The sequence below is a fragment of the Heterocephalus glaber genome, unplaced genomic scaffold (assembly GCF_053883595.1).
Source record: "Heterocephalus glaber isolate CG9 unplaced genomic scaffold, H.glaber_assembly_v1.0 deba00001472, whole genome shotgun sequence".
NCBI classification, from domain to species: domain Eukaryota; kingdom Metazoa; phylum Chordata; class Mammalia; order Rodentia; family Bathyergidae; genus Heterocephalus; species Heterocephalus glaber.
In genome coordinates this window covers 45,056,812-45,073,090 of record NW_028258315.1, presented here as the reverse complement: position 1 = coordinate 45,073,090, position 16,279 = coordinate 45,056,812, and the positions used below count along the sequence as shown (strand labels likewise).

General features: G+C 53.0%; 1 protein-coding gene across 5 annotated transcripts; it reads right to left on the bottom strand.

The window, feature by feature from the left end:
* Positions 1-2,420: 2,420 nt before the first annotated feature.
* Positions 2,421-15,764, bottom strand: Klf15 (KLF transcription factor 15). 5 transcript variants are annotated; one of them, XM_087181998.1, is made up of 4 exons: positions 15,533-15,764; positions 10,199-11,299; positions 8,201-8,321; positions 2,421-3,641 (listed from the first exon to the last, which is right to left on the bottom strand). In XM_087181998.1, the coding sequence occupies exons 2-3, from the start codon at positions 11,272-11,274 to the stop codon at positions 8,249-8,251; spliced, it is 1,149 nt and encodes a 382-aa protein (XP_087038124.1). In that variant the 5' UTR covers positions 11,275-11,299; positions 15,533-15,764; the 3' UTR covers positions 2,421-3,641; positions 8,201-8,248. The 5 variants fall into 5 exon arrangements, with proteins under 5 accessions (XP_087038124.1, XP_004854213.1, XP_004854212.1 ...); XM_021266003.2 differs by lacking the exon at positions 15,533-15,764 and adding an exon at positions 12,012-12,319 and having other exon boundaries at positions 3,427-3,641; XM_004854156.4 differs by lacking the exon at positions 8,201-8,321 and having other exon boundaries at positions 15,533-15,762.
* Positions 15,765-16,279: the final 515 nt, after the last annotated feature.

Here is a 16,279-nt window from a genome sequence, read left to right as displayed (position 1 = left end):
GAATAAAAGAGATGGTGCACATCTCAGTCCATGCCTTGCGGGGCAGGGTGGGAACATAGGGCCCCTCACCTGCCTACACCAGCTGGACCTTTGAGACATCTTAACTCAGCACCCTAGAACCTGCAAGAGCAAGCAGCAAAAGAGGAGCCTGTGTGTCTCACACTACAGCCACCATATCAAGTCAGCCTGCTTACTTTCAGACTGTTAAATAGAGGAAAATAAACTTCTACTTTGTTTGAACCATGGAATTTGGGGACTTCTTTGTTACAGCAGCTTGACCCATGTGCTACTTGGTAAAGTGGTTGATAAATGATACTTCCTTTCTCCTTTGTGCCTTGCAGGCAGACACTGAACAGGATAAGGTGGGAGTGGGTTGTAATGTGTAGGTTTTCTTCTCTGTGACCTTCCAAACTCCTCCCTACTACAGATAATTGCAGGATACACGTCATGTCACAATCTGCTTTCTCAGCTCGCAGGCCAAGACAAGGACTCTTCTTTTAGCCACAGAAATCACAGAGGGTAAGAGGAGGTGGCACAGGGGTCTCCCAGAGGCAGGGGCCAAGCTAGGCACCCCAACTGTCATCTTCACTTGGGTCCCCACAGTGGTATCTGCAGTGGAGAAAAAAGAAGGCACAAGTTCCCCAGACTACCCACCCTGACAGGAAGTAGGTTTGCATTCTAGTTGTCCTCCAAACTAGAATTTGTGCCCTCACTTACCATTTACCACCACAACGAGATCTGAGTACATTCATGTCCACCTGTTCTGCAAGGTGAAGGAACTGGAATCTGGAGACATTTAAGAAGCCTACCCAGAGTGGTGGAGCCAAGGGTCAACACTCAGCATGACTCCTGTGCTTTGCTCCATGACCCTGCTCCATGTCTTGCTGAGCACTCCTAGTTCCTCTCAGCCAAGACTTCCATGAAGCAGACTCACCTTGGGGTAGGTGTGGCTCAAGTGTGCCCAGACAGGGGAACCACTTAGACCACTCCACATACTCTCTGCCAAAGATAGCCACCCTAGCCTTGGCCTGATAGGTCAACTGGAGGGATTGGGAGTAAGATGTGTTGCTGGGGCATTACACTGAAGAAAGATGAGGAGTATGTCTGGGTAGGTTCTCGGCCATGGAGATACATGTGCCACAGCTTCATTCCTCCTCCACTTCCACCATCCTGACCAAATGAGAGTACCCCTGTCTGAATTCCCTCTTATCTGGGGCTGTGTTGTTTGTTTACAGATGAAGAAAGATTATGTTGGTGGAGCTGGAAATCAATGCCTCACTTCCCCAGGGCATGTTTGTCTTCAGAGGGTATGGCCATTCAGGGCAAAGGGCAAAGTTTATGAGGCCCAGTTCTTTCCCCAAGACAGGCCAGTAAGAATGGGATGTCTATCCTCCCAACAGCCATGCTGGGCACTGAGCACACATGAAAGTTCCGTGTCTGCCAGCTCCCACTGGATGGAACAGACAAGCAGCAGCCAGGTCCCAAGGCAGCCAGAACAGTGGCCTCCACCTCCTGTGATGCACATCTTCACACACACACACACACACATCCCAGAAATCTCTCTGCTGGAAATCTTATCTGCCAATTGCTTCAAGAACTCCCAGAACCTCAATGAGAAACACTTGCCCCAACTTGTATATAGGTCTTCTAAAGAGCTGGGTCTACAGGAAAGGGTCGCCTCTAAAAGGTTCTTATCTCTCACTGCATGTGGGTAACCCAGGGAAGCCTTCTCGCCCTACCTCCCACCAGTTGAGCTGCTGTAGCAGGCCAGACCTGGTCACTTCCATAGGGCTATTTCCTGCAGAGCCTACAGTCTCTCCTTGTTCTCTGGCCCCAGTTTCCAAAATCCCACCTGATAGAGGATGTATGCATGTATCCACTTCTCAATAGTGGGTGATCTAAACACATCAGGGACTTTGGAAGGATGAAGCAGGTGGCCTAACTCTATACGATGGCCCCTGCATCTCACCACTACCTGGACAAGACTCGTAATACAGTCTACTCCCTGCAAATAGGAAATGGTCCAGAGGAAGTGAGTAAATGACTTGCCATCAAGACACAGCTCACAAGCATACAGGAGGCACACAAAATGTCCCAGATGAACTGAATATGGTATAACTGCTGAGTGAGGGACTCAAATAGCAAGACAGGGGGGCAGGTGATCTGTGCAGGACTAATCTGGCCTGATGCAGCTTCCCATGGGTGATTCCAGAATATGGGTTGGACTTAGGCTTAAGGAGAGAAGAGGTCACTATAGGTAAAAGGGGTAAAACTATAGTAAGCAAAACCAGAGAGACTTCTGTATCTCTCTGGGACAAAACAAGATCCTCTGAAGTCTACAAATGTAGACACACAGACAACCCCAGCATCATCCCAGCATAGTGGAGGAAACCCACACGAATGCCAAAAAAAAAGGCAGCTGACTTCTTTTTTCTTTTTATTGGCAAAGTAAATATATTTTTATGAAGGACCAAATAAAATATACATAATTGTAACATATGTACACCACCTTTATAGATTTTTAAATTTCAAATTTACATAAATGTCGATGTTATTAAAAGATATTTTACGTAGATGTACCTATGTACAGTTTATTTACATACATTCATAGGATGTGAAATAAACCTGTCAAAACAAGCTAGTTTGTTTGATATTAATTTCTAGACAAAATAAGGAATGCATTTCTAAATCAGGGCTGGGAGGCTCTACCTAGTTCTCTCACACCCAGAGCAGTCTGCTCCCCTCTCCTCTGGAAGGTGAACCTAGAGGCTGGTGTCAGCATTTGTCTGGAAAACAGGAGACGGGAATGAGCCACGCTGGGGACAGATGCTTATAGTTCTGTTCGTCTTTCACATTTAACACAAGCACATACACTGTCACCCCCAGGAGGCAGGGGGGCACTTTTTGCCTCTCACCACATAGGCCCCAGGGACCAGGGGCCATAAGAGCCCTGCCATACCCTCTATTCATCCTGCTGAGAGGTGCATCTTAGAAAGCAGCTACCCTCACACCACAGTGCAGTCCTGGACTTTTGGCCTACTTCCTTCTTCCCAGCATGGCTCCCTCTGGAAACTGAAATTTCAAAACTGCACATTTCTTCTTCCCCAGACATAAAGTGTTGGCTTTGGCCCAGGCAAGGAGCCCAGTGGGAGAAGGGCCAGGGCCCCAAAACCCTGCTTCCAGCTGATGGCTGTGGCACAGGCTGGGCTACTGCTGGAAGGCACGAAAGCACAAAGGCACCAAAGCCTGCCTCCAGCCCTAGGCGCTGGTGACCCAGCCCCAGGGACGCAGGTGCACGGCTCTAATTCCTCCCAGGAAAGGCAGTGGGTGATGGCTCTGGGATCTCACCTCTTAGGTTTCAGAAGGTGGGCTGGTAACACTGTCACATCCCTCTGAAGGAGGCAAATAAATTATTGTTTTAAAAAAAATGGGTCTGGGGGCTGGGAGGCAGGGTTGGGACTGGTGGGTGCGCTTAGTTCATCGCGCGCACAGACCGGCTGCTCCGTGGGAAGCGGTGCACCTTGATGTGCTTGGAGAGATGGTCACTCCGTGCGAACTTCTTCTCGCACACGGGACACTGGTATGGCTTCACGCCGGAGTGCGAGCGCCGGTGCCTCGACAGCTCATCGGACCGAGAAAACCTGCGGGACACGGCCAGTCAGCGAGGCACAGCCCGTAGGGACCCAAGGCACCCACCTGGCGCTCACCCAAAGATGCGCAACCCTAATGGGATTAGGGTAGTGTTGGTTAGACCATGCTGGGTCTCAACATACCAAATTACTTCTGCCTTCACTGGCAGTAGTCACTGTTCCAGCCACAGGAGAGCACCCTGCTGCCCCACCGGGATAGTAAGAACCACAGATCACAGGCTCTGGCTGGCAGAGGGGTCTATCTGAGTATTCTCGATGCAGAATCTAAGGCTGCCAGGCCTGGGACTGACTCCCGTGACCCTCACAGTTGGTGTGGGGTATGGGAGGCCCTGGAGGTGCTCAAATCACTCAGGCCCTGACCTGGCCTGCCTCTCATTACCCTATAGCCTCATCTTCCCCATTGGACCATAACACCAAAAGGGCATCTCTGAAGGACTGTCAGAAACTGGTTCAGAGGAGAAATCGAGGCCCAGGAGAAGAAAGGAGCCCCCCCCCCCCAAGTCTTCAGGGAGCTCCTGACTTCTCTGTATTTTTTGTGTTACAGCAGGGAAAGGGATCTTTGGACTAGAACCGACACAATTCTCACACCCTGCTGTTCTGGATGTGGGGCCCTTTAAGATGCCTCCCAAATAAAACTGCACCCTGAGAGATATTTTTAAAAGTTTTAGATGGTTTCCCTGATGTCTCCCTCTCCACCTCTACTGGCCTGGGGGCAAACACTCATGCAACAGGCAAGACACATAGCCCAGACAAGGAGTCCAGCTTGTCACTGACTTCAGCCCTTCAGCCCCTTCAAGGCTCTCCCCACTTGACCCTGGTCCTGGCACCTCATGTACCCACCCCCTGCCTCTTCTGTGCTTCACATACAATGGCCTTTCCATGTTTTCTTGCCCATAATGTCCTGTCTAAAATGCTCTTCCCTCCCCTATCCTTGCTGTCTTCTGCATCTCTCCTAGAAGTTGGGCTCAAATGCCACCTTCTCAGGAAAGCCCTCCAAGACTGTACCTCATTCTAGGTGCATTATGGATTCTCTTTCCTCACTCTTGCCACTATTGCAATTTTAAATTAGTTTCAATGTTTTGATCAGTATCAGTCTGTCCCACTAGACTGTCATCTCCATCAAAGAGGACGTGTCTCTCTGGTTCCCTATGGCCTCCTTGTGGCCAGCTCAGTACCTACTGCTTGGTACATGCTCAGTAAGTGCATTCAAATCAAAGTGTAGACCAAGCAAGTGCCCCAGAAGGACAAGGACCCACTGAAGGGGCAGTCCCAGTGCATTCATATGTTCACATACATGTAATGTGCTCTCACACAGGTACACACATGTATTCACACATGCATGAAGACACACACACACAGGAGCACCAGGCATCACACTCCATCTCTAGACCTGGGGCTACTTGGCCAGAGAAGTGTTAGGTGGTGGCCCAGAGAAGCAGTCCCCAACCCATCCTATTGATCTGAGCAGGTGGCCCACATCTGCCCTGACCCTGTGGGTGACCTGGTTCTGCAGCTGGAAGGGGAGCAGGAAGACTCAGTAACACGTGTGTGGGCAGGGCTCAAGTGGGCACAGGACAGTTCTGCGGGACAGTAAGTGCCTTGGCCTCTTCTGTTGCCCTGGGGCCCAGGGACCTACTCCCAAACAAGGAACAGCTGCTGCACTTTGGAAGCTGGCATCTCAACCCACATTCAGGGCAACATTGGTGCCTGGCACAGGGAAGGGCTCTCAGCATATCTTCACACTCAGTGAAGCTCAGCTGTTCTGACTGTCAGGTGAGGAAACAGACTCACAGCACTGAGGGCCTGATGCAGGGTCCCTGGCAAGACAGAGCAACTTAGGCCATAGCAAAGGTCTCCACATAGCCCCCTCCTGTGTCCTTCCTTACCCTGTCTACTGTGGTAATAGCCTGGATTCCCAACTGATGCCACCAGCTTCCAACAGAGCCTCCCCTACCTGGCTAGGCAGTGTGTTTCTAGGACTCTGTACCCCCAAGACAGGGACAACTGCTCTCTGCTGGAGTTGGGCACATACCTTCTGAACAAATAAGCTGACTCGGGGCAGGGCAAGTCTTCCCAGGCACTGGCCAGGGGGCTGATATCAGCCCTATAGGGCTGGCAAGACCATGGACAGAGGCTCAAGGAGGCAAGATTCTTTCTTATGGACTTGACTTTACAGTTCCAATCCAACTGGGTGTTCTGTGTGGTTCTGAGCAAATGATTGAGCCATCGGGGGCCTCAGTTTGCTCACTTGTCCAACAAACTTTGTGTTTTCTGTCTGCCTTCCAGGACTCATCTGGAAGGTGACATAGGCCACAGTAGATCTTTGTTTATGGAGACACCCTAGGAAAGACATGCAGGCAGCTGAGGGACAGCCAGGCTAGAGAACAAGCTGTCTTCACTCCTGAGCCCTTTCCCTGCTGCTGCGGCATCCTGGTACTTGAGGGACTATTCCTGGGACTAGGACTCCCTCAGAAGATCCCCACCACACACCACCACATTCTCCAAACAGCATCCAACAGAGAGGTCTGGGACTAGAGTGGAAAAGAATAGGGACTGAGTGAGTAAGATGTAGCCTCTGCACTGACCAGGCAAACTGGCAAGTCACCAAGCTTGCTAAGCCTCGGTTTCTCCACGTACAGACAGAGAGAATGACCAATATATCCCAGGAGATTATAAAAGGCCATCAGGTAAGTGTTTAGAGGAGTACTTGGCATGCAGCAGTTGTTCAAGAATTGTTAGCTCTTATTACATGCATGTAGTTCAGTGCACGGCCAGTCCCTGGTGAGGTTCTGGAGTGTGGGAGAAACAAGGCCATCATCTGTGCTGCTGGGTTGAAGGGCAGAGGAAGCATGGGGTCCAGGTGGTTCCCTGGAAGCAGCCTGCAACATCAGCATTAGCACACTAATCTACCATCTGCCAGAAAGTCATTGTCGCAAACAATCAAGTCTCAGTGGCTGCAAAGGAAATGGCACTCTCTTGAGTTGAGTAGTGCACAGCTTGCCCAACCATACTTGGAGCCTCTGCCTACCTCAAGGAAGGGGTCAGAGAATACTTCATTGGCATAAGGACAGCAGTGATATAGGGACATCAGTGACACAGGGGTCAAGAGCAGTCTGGGAGCCACAGCACTGGCTTTGAAGCCTGTCCCCACACCTTCTGGCTCTGTGGCCTCAGGCCTATAACTGCCTTTTCCTGGGGCTCCTGGGTCCACTGCAGATGACAATAGTACCTGCCATCCAGGTGACAGTTATTAATATTCACATTAGCTATGGTGGAAGAGGATTCTTTCTGGAAAAAACGTCTTGGCTACACTGGAACAGGATGTTCTGCTGCAAGGAACAAAGAAGGCCTATGTCAGAGAATGAGGCAGGGCAACTTCCAGGAAAGCCAGCAAGCAGCCACTTCTCAGATGGCTGGAGAATAGAAGAGTCTGGCTTCAGATCCATAAACGGTATAAAATCATGTCATAAGAGTGGAAAAGACAAGGAATGTTTGGATGTAGGACAAAAGAAGAAGGAAGCAGGGGCGAGTACCCAAGCGCACACTGACTTAGGCAGTGGAAGGAGGAGCCGTGGGGCTAAGCAGGGGAGCTGATTTGTTTTGTGGGCCCAGGGCTCAGTGCCAGCACACAAGGTAGCAGGAAGGAGGAAGAGAAGAGGCCTCAAAAGTAGGGAGCAGCCCATGCAGAGAGGAGGCAGGCAAGGATGTGAGGGTGGAGGCCAGAGCCATCTATAGGAGAGGTTCTCTGACCACCAAGGTATGCAGAAGGGACTGGAAAGAAGTCCCAGACGCTGGGATGGATAGGGAACAGACAGCTCTGATTAAACTCCTGGCTCCACCACATAGAGGCTGTGTGACTGTGGAGAACTTACTAACCTATTCTGTACCTCAATTTCCTCCTCTGTAAAATGGAAACAACACACTGATGCCCATACTGAAACTGCAGCTAAAAGGAGCTGCAGTGCTCACTCTACCCTTGGACCTCACTGGAAGACATTACAAACCTCATGGGTACAACCCCAGGGATTCAGGATCCCTGACGTCAACCAAGGACTCCCCTTGTCCTCAGAGAAACAGCCCTCCCCAGAAACAGGTTCCCTCAGCTGACAGATGGACAATGCCTCTGCCATATGTAACACCATGAAGGACAGACCTGCTAGGAAGAAGTTGGAGAAGTGCTCTAGAAGCCCAGGGAGGGCAGACAGCTCCTGGGGCCACCCTGGGCTGAACTCACCATGCCAGCACCCACCATATGAGCACCGTGTTGAGTGGATTCTGGTTGAGAAGACACTGCCAGAGCACAGACAGTACATAACTGAATCCTTCCTACAAATGCCCACTCTCTCCTGAATACCTCTTGTCCTGGGTAACTCATGACCTCCAGAGGCAACTGTGTGAGGGCCACAATCTGCCTTCTTGAGATATACGCTGGGCTATGGGCCCTATATACTCTCTGGTTCTGGGACAGCAGGGAGAAGGTAGGTCCCCTCTTGCTGGGGCAGTGGGCACAGTATGTGGCTGTGACTATCCCCTTCCTGCCTGCAGCTCACCTGACCTCATCCCAACTGGAGAAGCCATTCACCAATAGTCAGCACTGGTCAGGGGATGGCACTGGGAAAGATGAGCCCATCATGAGAGGCAGGGCCAGTGTTCTGGAGGTGGCCATCCATCCTATTAAAGAAAGAAGGTATGCAGAGTCCCTGCAAGTGTGGGGAATCTCCTAAGCTTGGCATGCCTCAGATTCTGACCTTGCATGACAGTGACAATGTGTTCCCTAAGAAGAGGGTTCTGTTGACCACTGCTGCACAACAGCCGGGGCTGCAAAGTGCTACAGACAGGGAGACAGACTCTGTGGGGCGACCACTCTAAAGGCACACAGCAACTTGGTGTCTGATCTAGGGATGGGGCTCAAAAACACTGCCCCTACTCCTCTAAAGAAGGTTTCATAATGCCCTTCCCTCCTTAAGAGAGCCTCTGTGGTTCCCCACATTTGGGCTCTTCCCTGCATTCTCTGATCTCCCAACACAGCACCCTTCCACTACCTTGTGGGGCTCTGGGGGCTGTCTGAGTGGGTGAGAGCAGGACTAAGAGTAACATCCTCTCTCAGGAAGAGGGAAGGATTTCTATAACCCAAGACACTCTGAGAAAAGTTCCTTCTCTGGCCAGCTTGGTGCTCAAGGGAAAGGGGCTACCAGGGTCACAGGTCACAGTGCATTTACAGCTCCCAGCCCGTGGCACAACCTTAGCAGGCCAGGACCCTTCCTGGGGCCAACTCTCATGGAACCAAAGTCTCTTGGAACCAAAGTCTGGTCAAGGAAACAAAAACCACAAACAGGTCCCCATGTGCCACACCCACATATACACATATGCATACACCCACACACCACTATACACAAAAGATGCACAAATACATACGGTCACAGGAAAAAAAGAAGCAAGATGCACACACATAGCTTTATGTCCATTTCCAAGGTTCAGTTTTATACAAATCCACATGCACACATATGCACACATCATACAGACACAGCAGGAGCAGCAGCAACAGCAGCAAAGACAAGGAATGTGCTGATAGCACACACTGCCCTCCCAGGCAGGTTAGGAATCCCTTTGAGATGGCTGTCCTAGACCGAGGAGGACCCGGCAGTGACACCTAAGTGTGAGTTTCTGGCAGGGTGTCTCCACCTCAGGAAAAAGTAGACATGTCCTCCCACTGAGGGTAAGCAGCACCCAGGGCCCAGAGAGAGAGGGATACACAGGAATTCCTGAGTGCCTCTGGCACTCAAAGGCCAAGAAACTCTGGGAAAGGTCCCTACCCTTTGAGGGCTAGTTTACCTGCCTTGCCATATAGAGCAGAGAACCTAAAAGGATTCTACATCTTTGAGCCAGAACTGTCAGCCAGCCTGGTCTTCCCTCTTGGTTGGCCTTTGTGGCTTCCAGAATCATGTTCCCAGGGAGAAGCAAGGACCAAGCCCAGCCCATGTGCCCATAAACATCTGTGAGAGAACTTCATCTCCCTGGTTCAGAAGCTAACACTTTCTGGATATAATCACTCTGATTCACCACCTGGGGCACAGACCCTATTTACAGAGCAGAGTGACCTCAGACAGATACATGCCCAATCCAAGTTTCATGTTCTCAGACAAAAGCTGGGAGTGATGATGATACTTACCCCATGGGCACTGAAAGGCATGGGGGGAGGTCTCTGCCTAGCACACAGCCTGTGCTGTCACCCTCAGCTTCCTGATTAGTATGAATGCCCTTCTGCTGCTCCCAGCCCCACAGGACTGGGAGACCCACCAGGCAGCTCAGGTCTTAACAAGCCTTACCTGGTAATTATGAAACCAGGTGACTTCTGGCTTTAGTAATCCAGAGGGTCAAATAAATCTCTGGGCAGCTGTGCCACCTCTGGCCCTGCCCCTGCCCACCCACCTCCCCTTCCTAATCGGCCTTATCTAATGGTGGAAAAAATGGCTTTGGCTATACAGCCAAATGAGCAGATTGGAGCAGGGACTTGCTCACTGTCTGAGCCTGTACCCCACCATACTGACCTCCAGCCACAGCCTGGCCAAGTGCAGGCGAAGGGCTTCTCACCCGTGTGCCGGCGCAAGTGAGCCTTGAGGTGGCTGCTTTTGGTGTACATCTTGCTGCAGCCAGGAAAAGTACATTTGTGCATTTTGATGAGTTCTGCTGCTGGGTTCTTGGGGAACTTCTGGCCCACAAGGAGGCCACCGGGGCCAGACCCCAGGGGTCCTGACCCAATGGGCTTGGCAGCGATGGGCACAGGGGCAATGCGCACGAACTTTGAGGGTAGGTTCATGTTGGAGGAGGGCACCACCTGGGGCACGAGTGCAAAGGTCTGCCCCTGGATATTGACCAGGAGCTGGGCAACCTTGACGTTCTCCTGGGCCTGCACAGGAGAGGCGGGCCCTGTGCCTGATTCCTGCTTCACAGGTACAGGCTGGATCTGCAGCAGCACCGGAATGGGGCCTTCTGGTACAGGGCCCTCTCCTGGGCCCTGGGTGCCACCCACACTGGTGCCACCTGGTGGTGGGGTACAGCATTCTCTCCCTCCAAAACCAGGATGGAGGTAGTTCCGGTGTGGTGCAGAGGAGAGCTGGCCACAGCCCTCTAGGTCCTTACTGTTGCTCTCTGGTGTCTCCTTGACTTCTGGTTCCATATTCTCCTCCAGGAACTCTTCAATTTCCTCCAGGGTAGGCTGGAAGGGCCTGGGGACATCATCAGTGTCACCCAAAGGAATTTCAGGGAAGCAGCAATGCTCCCCCTTTATAGGCACTGGGGCTCTCCGCCAGGCCCCCCAGGTCATGGGACCACTGTTGTCCCCAATGCCCCCACTGCCACCACCACCCAGTGTGGCATGGGACAGCAGGAAATCCAAGATGCTATCCTGGCCCTTGGTGCCTGGGCCTCCACTATAGCAGGAGCAGAGGGCTTGAGAGTCAGAGCTGGCACAGGAGCAGGGGCTGGAGGCGTCGCTGTCGTCCTCAGAGAGTGGTGATGGCAGCATGTGGTATATCTGCCGGCCGACCAGCCTGTCACCCAGAAAACCAATGGGGCACTTTGGTGACGAGAAGTTCTCGTCCACTGGAAGCAAGTGGTCAACCATGCTGGCCTGGCCGTGCTGGTGGCAGCTGTGGAGAGAGAATAAGGGAGGCCTGATCAGAAGACGTCAGAGGACGCTTCACTTGCTGGAACCTCCTGAGTCTGTGCACCCCTACACCTCCGCCCTCACTGCCTGCCCATGGCTTCCCATTGCCAAACGCCTTGATCCTGCTTCCATCCTGAGGGAGAAAGGGCCCTGCAAGTGTTTTCTGAAATTGCACCACTTTGTTTGCAAAAGAGCCCTCTCCAGGCTCATTGCACAACCTGGCCACTTCTGGTTTCAAACATTTTCCAGAATGATCCTGGAAAAAAAATATGTGTTTTTATCAATGATCGGGGTGAATGCAAGAGAGGGGATGTGAGGAGGCTCTCTGGACCCAAGAATGGCCAATATTAGGGAACCACTGTTTATCTGAGGACAGGAATCTCAGCTTCACACCTATTGTGTTTCAGACCAGGGATGGGAGAACAGCTATTTACCCTTTGGCCCTGTGTAGTTAGGGCTTTTGAAGGGTTGCCAGATTGAGCAAATAAAAGTACAGGCTGCCCAATAAATGTGAATTGCAGATTTTAAAAAACGAATTACTTTCAATATAAGTATGCTCCCAATATTATTGGTTGGGACATTCTTATATTTTAACATTGTCTTTTCTGAGATTCAGATTTAACTGGGCTGCCTGCATTTTAGTCTGACAATTGTAGTTTGAAAGGCAAAGAAGTTAAAGAAAAATAAACACCCACCCATGCTGCTCCATTTCCCCATCTGGTGGGGGAGACAGCCTGTCCACAATTCAGTTTTCAGATCTCTCTGAGCCCCACTTTCCTCTTCTGGAAAGAGAGGAGATAGAGTAGGGCTTGATCAAAACACTCCCATTACATCTGACAGTAATTCACAGGTATAAAAATCAATCAGAGGTTGCAGAGCACCCTGTATGTATGACCTCCTTGTACCTCACCACCATCTAGTAGGACAGGAGATGGGATTCCCTTGATCAATGAGGAAGGCGGATCTCCTGCCCTGCACCCCATGACCACTGCGCTCCCCATGTGGGACACTCACCGCCTCAGGAAGGCTCAGCTAATGCCTGTCTCCCCTCTAGCCAGTGCACTCTGCTGTGCACTCACTGTCTGTGCTGTGTCCCCAGTGCCTGGTATGACACCTGGTACCCAGAAGGGGCTCAGAGGATGTTGATAGAGAAGAGAGGAGAACACTGCGTCCTCTGAAGCCAAAGGCCATGCTAGGTCTGGTGTCCAAAAAGAGTCAACAGTGTTAGCTATGATGAGGCCACCTCACTAGACCTTTGTCCCACCCAGTGACCATGGCAGGCTGGGTGTTTGTGATTGGGGAAGGGAAATGTGCATCATCAGGAACCAGAGATCCTCTAGAACCTGGCATTACCTCCACACTCACCTCCTTCTGCCTCTAGGCCTGCACCCAGCTCTGCCCGTGATCAATAGGCCAGCATCATCATCAGCTGTGAAGGCCTTGCTTCCCCCCCAAACCTCAGTTTCCTCAGATGTTCCATACTTCAACAATCCCTAACTCTCTCTCCTGCTTAGGGATGCCGGGGCCTTTGACCTTAGTTTCCAACTCAGACAGGAAGCTTCATGGAGCTCCAGGAAGGATATTTGATTTTTTGGTTTAAATACTCAGCTAAGGATTTAAAACTAGTAGGTGTATGTTTTAAAATACACACTCATCACCATATCAGGTGCTGGGAAGGAGTGAAAGTGTCAGACAATGTGAAGGGCAATGAGACTGGGCAGAGGCACATTCCAACTCTGGGCCGCTGAGCAGTGGCTCTGCTGCATATCTGCAACCATCAGCTGGGGAACCTCAGGCAGGCAGCACAGCCTCTCTGTGTCCATCTTGGTCTGTGAGCATCCAATGAACTCACACAAGCGGCTCACTTATTATGTGATATGCACACACCAAGGGCTCAGTAAGTTCAGGCCACAGGGACCAGCCTTCACATGTGGTAAACAGTAGTCTCTCTGACTCCCCGCCCCGCCCCCCACAGCTGGGATGCTAAGGATTCAGGGGGCCTCCAACCCTCCTGGGACCCAGAACAGGCCTGCTTAAAACCTTCCCTGAAATGTGCCCACCAACTGAGTATTCCACGATATTAAGCAATTACCACTAATATTTTAAAGTGTGATGATGAACAGAAATCAAGATACTCATAGATAAAATATAAAATAGGAAAATACGTATAGTTGGGTGAGAGTGGATGGAAACTCCCCTACCACCACCACCAAAGAGGTCCCAGAGAAATAAGACCCAATCCTCATGCTAGGAATTCCAGTACTTGGGAGGCTGAGGCAGGAGAATTGCCACAAATCTGAGGCCAACCTGGGCTACACAGTGAGTTCAAGGCTAACCTGAACTACATGAGACTCAAAACAAAAACAACAACGAAACAAAACAACAACAAAGACCCAATCTCCTCAAGGCAGCCCAGAGCACCTGGGCTCTACTCAGCCATCCATCCCTGACTGCTCACCCACCATGCGGCACTATCCTAGCTGTTCCCTCTGCGTGGGTCCCTCTTCCTCCAGCACGCCAGGTGGGGGCTCCTTATTTATATCTCAGCTGAGAAGTCACTGTTACATCACCACATATTATGTTCTTCCCAGCAAGCATACTGTAGGAAACTATCTTGGTTATGTGTTTGTGAGCTTTGCTTCCCGTCTACCTCCCCACCAGAATATAAGCTGTTCTGACTGTTCAGTCCAAGGCTTTAATACCAGAGTCAAAAATGGCCTGGCAGAATTTGCTGAATGAGTGTGAAAGGTGATTCTGGGACCCAGGAGTGGGACAGTCTGGGTCAGCCAACAGGATCTCAGGGCAGAGCAGTGTGTACTTGAGGCAGGGTACTGAGTTACTGAGAGTGGAAAAGGGCCCTAGGACTTCCCGAGCGCCGGCATTAAAAAGAGGGACAGCCAGGGCTGAAGATATCCCAGGTCCTAAAAAACAGCAGCACGTGGCGCGAGCTGCGTGCAGGGGGAGGGGACACACTGTTCTGGGCACCATCCCTGGCCTGGTGCTGGACTCCGCCCCGTCCCTCGGCTAGCCAGGCCTGCTGTTTATCCTCGCGGGGACACAGCGGCTGCAGGAACAACAAGTAATTGATAACAAGCCCAGCACCGGCCAAGGGCTTGCCATTGGGTCAGCGTGCAAATCACGGGGGTGGCGGATGGGGGCTGCCCTTCAAAATAAGAGTCTCCACTCCCTACTCCACCCGCAGGCCCCAAAGTCGCCAAGACTTTCCCTTCTAGCACCTGTAGGGCAGCGGAGGAGCTTCTCACGGGCTACCCTGTCCTTGGGAGGGGAGAGACTGGAAGGGCTCAGACATTTGGGGGGGTCTCAGCACCGTCACCTTCGTGGGACCGTGGGAGAAAACAGCCCTTCTGCTGTAATGAAGAGGGGCGTTCCATGGGTAACAACAACACAGTGGGGAGGGAAGAGGGGAGGGCATCAGGTGGGAGTGGACTCTCCCCTGCCCCCGAGGCTGTCCCTCCCGAGCCATCTCTCTGATAACATTGGGTCTAAGGAGCCCGGAGACTGTGCCAGGGAAGGGGGGGGGGGGGCTCGGAGCGCGAAACGTGTGAACACAGTGGGTGTTCGCAAAGGGTTGTGAGGGTATGTCCTGTGGCTGCGGGGGGCGGGATAGCATGATGTAGCCGTGCGGGTGTCCGCCAAGAGCTCGCGCGCGGGGCCGCGTGGGTGCCCACTCGTAAGTGGGAACGCGCATGGTAGAGGAAGGCGTGGGGAGACCGGTGGGACCCCTCCGTAGAGCCTAGGAGAGCTGCCCGCTGGGCACCCACCCTCGGTGCGTGGCCCCCTCTCCGACAGAGCTGCGGTGACCGAGAGTAACCCCTCCGCCACGGGGGCCCCATCCCTCCCCCAGCCGGTCAGCACGTCCTCCTGCCCCTTTCGCTCTCCAGGCCCGGCCGGGCGCCGGCCATATGGGAGGGCTGGTGCGTAAGGCGCGCCACAGACCCGCAGGGCTGGGCGTTAAGTCAACCGGATCCAGGGAAGGTGGTGGTGGCGACTAGGGGTCATCCTCCCGGGCGCGGCCGACCCCTTCCAGCTCGGCCGGGGGTTCTCCGCTCCTCCCACATTTCTCCTGGCACTCGCGCTGAGCCCCGGACAGCGCAGCACCGAGGACTGCAGTGCCACCTCCCCGCGTCCCCGCCAGCTCCCGGGTCACACCAGACCGCGTCTACGCGGCCGTCCGTCCCCGCCGCGCCTCTCCCACCTGAACTTGGCGCAAGCCTGGCCAGCGGCCAGGCCCTGGTGGTGCTGCGGCCCCGCGGCCTGCGCCAAGCTGGGGCTCGGGGCCCTGCTTCAGGCTCGGCGGTGGCCGCGAGTCGAGCCGCGGCGGGTCCCGAGTTCGGTCACCCCGCTTGCCCGCGGGTCGCTGTGGCGGAGCACTCGGCCGCCCGTCCGCAGCTCTCTGTGCTCACTCCCCGCCGCTCACGTGACGCCGCGGGCGCCGAGAAGGCTCGCAGGAGGCTCGGCCTCGGGCGCGCGCCTCATTGGCTAGCGTCGCGCGTCATGGCCCCGCCCCGTGCCGGACCCCGCCCTCGCCGCGCTAGTGCTTCGAGAGAGTGAGACCCGCGCTCTTGTTCCTCGCGCGGCTGCTGGTGGATCTGTGCGCGCCGAACCCACTGCCAACCAGGGCCTTCAGCCATCTCCCTGCTCCCTGGCCTGCCTCCATGGCCTCGCTGTGTCCACAAGGTGCTCTTCTAAAGTTTGGTCCCCAGGTGAGAACGAGAGACTGCCTTAGGACCCACGCAAAGCCCTGAGTCGTCAAGTGCAGTCCACTTGGGGCTGTCGCTGTGGGGTCTGGCGGGCTGGATCTGTCTGCGCCACCCCATTACCACTGTCAGCGTGAGTGTTTTTCCTGTTATGCCAGATAAAGTAAGGAATTTCACTAGGGGGACATATTGTCAGAAATACCGTTCCTGGTGTTTCAGCCCAACAATCAGTCACCTTCCAGAAA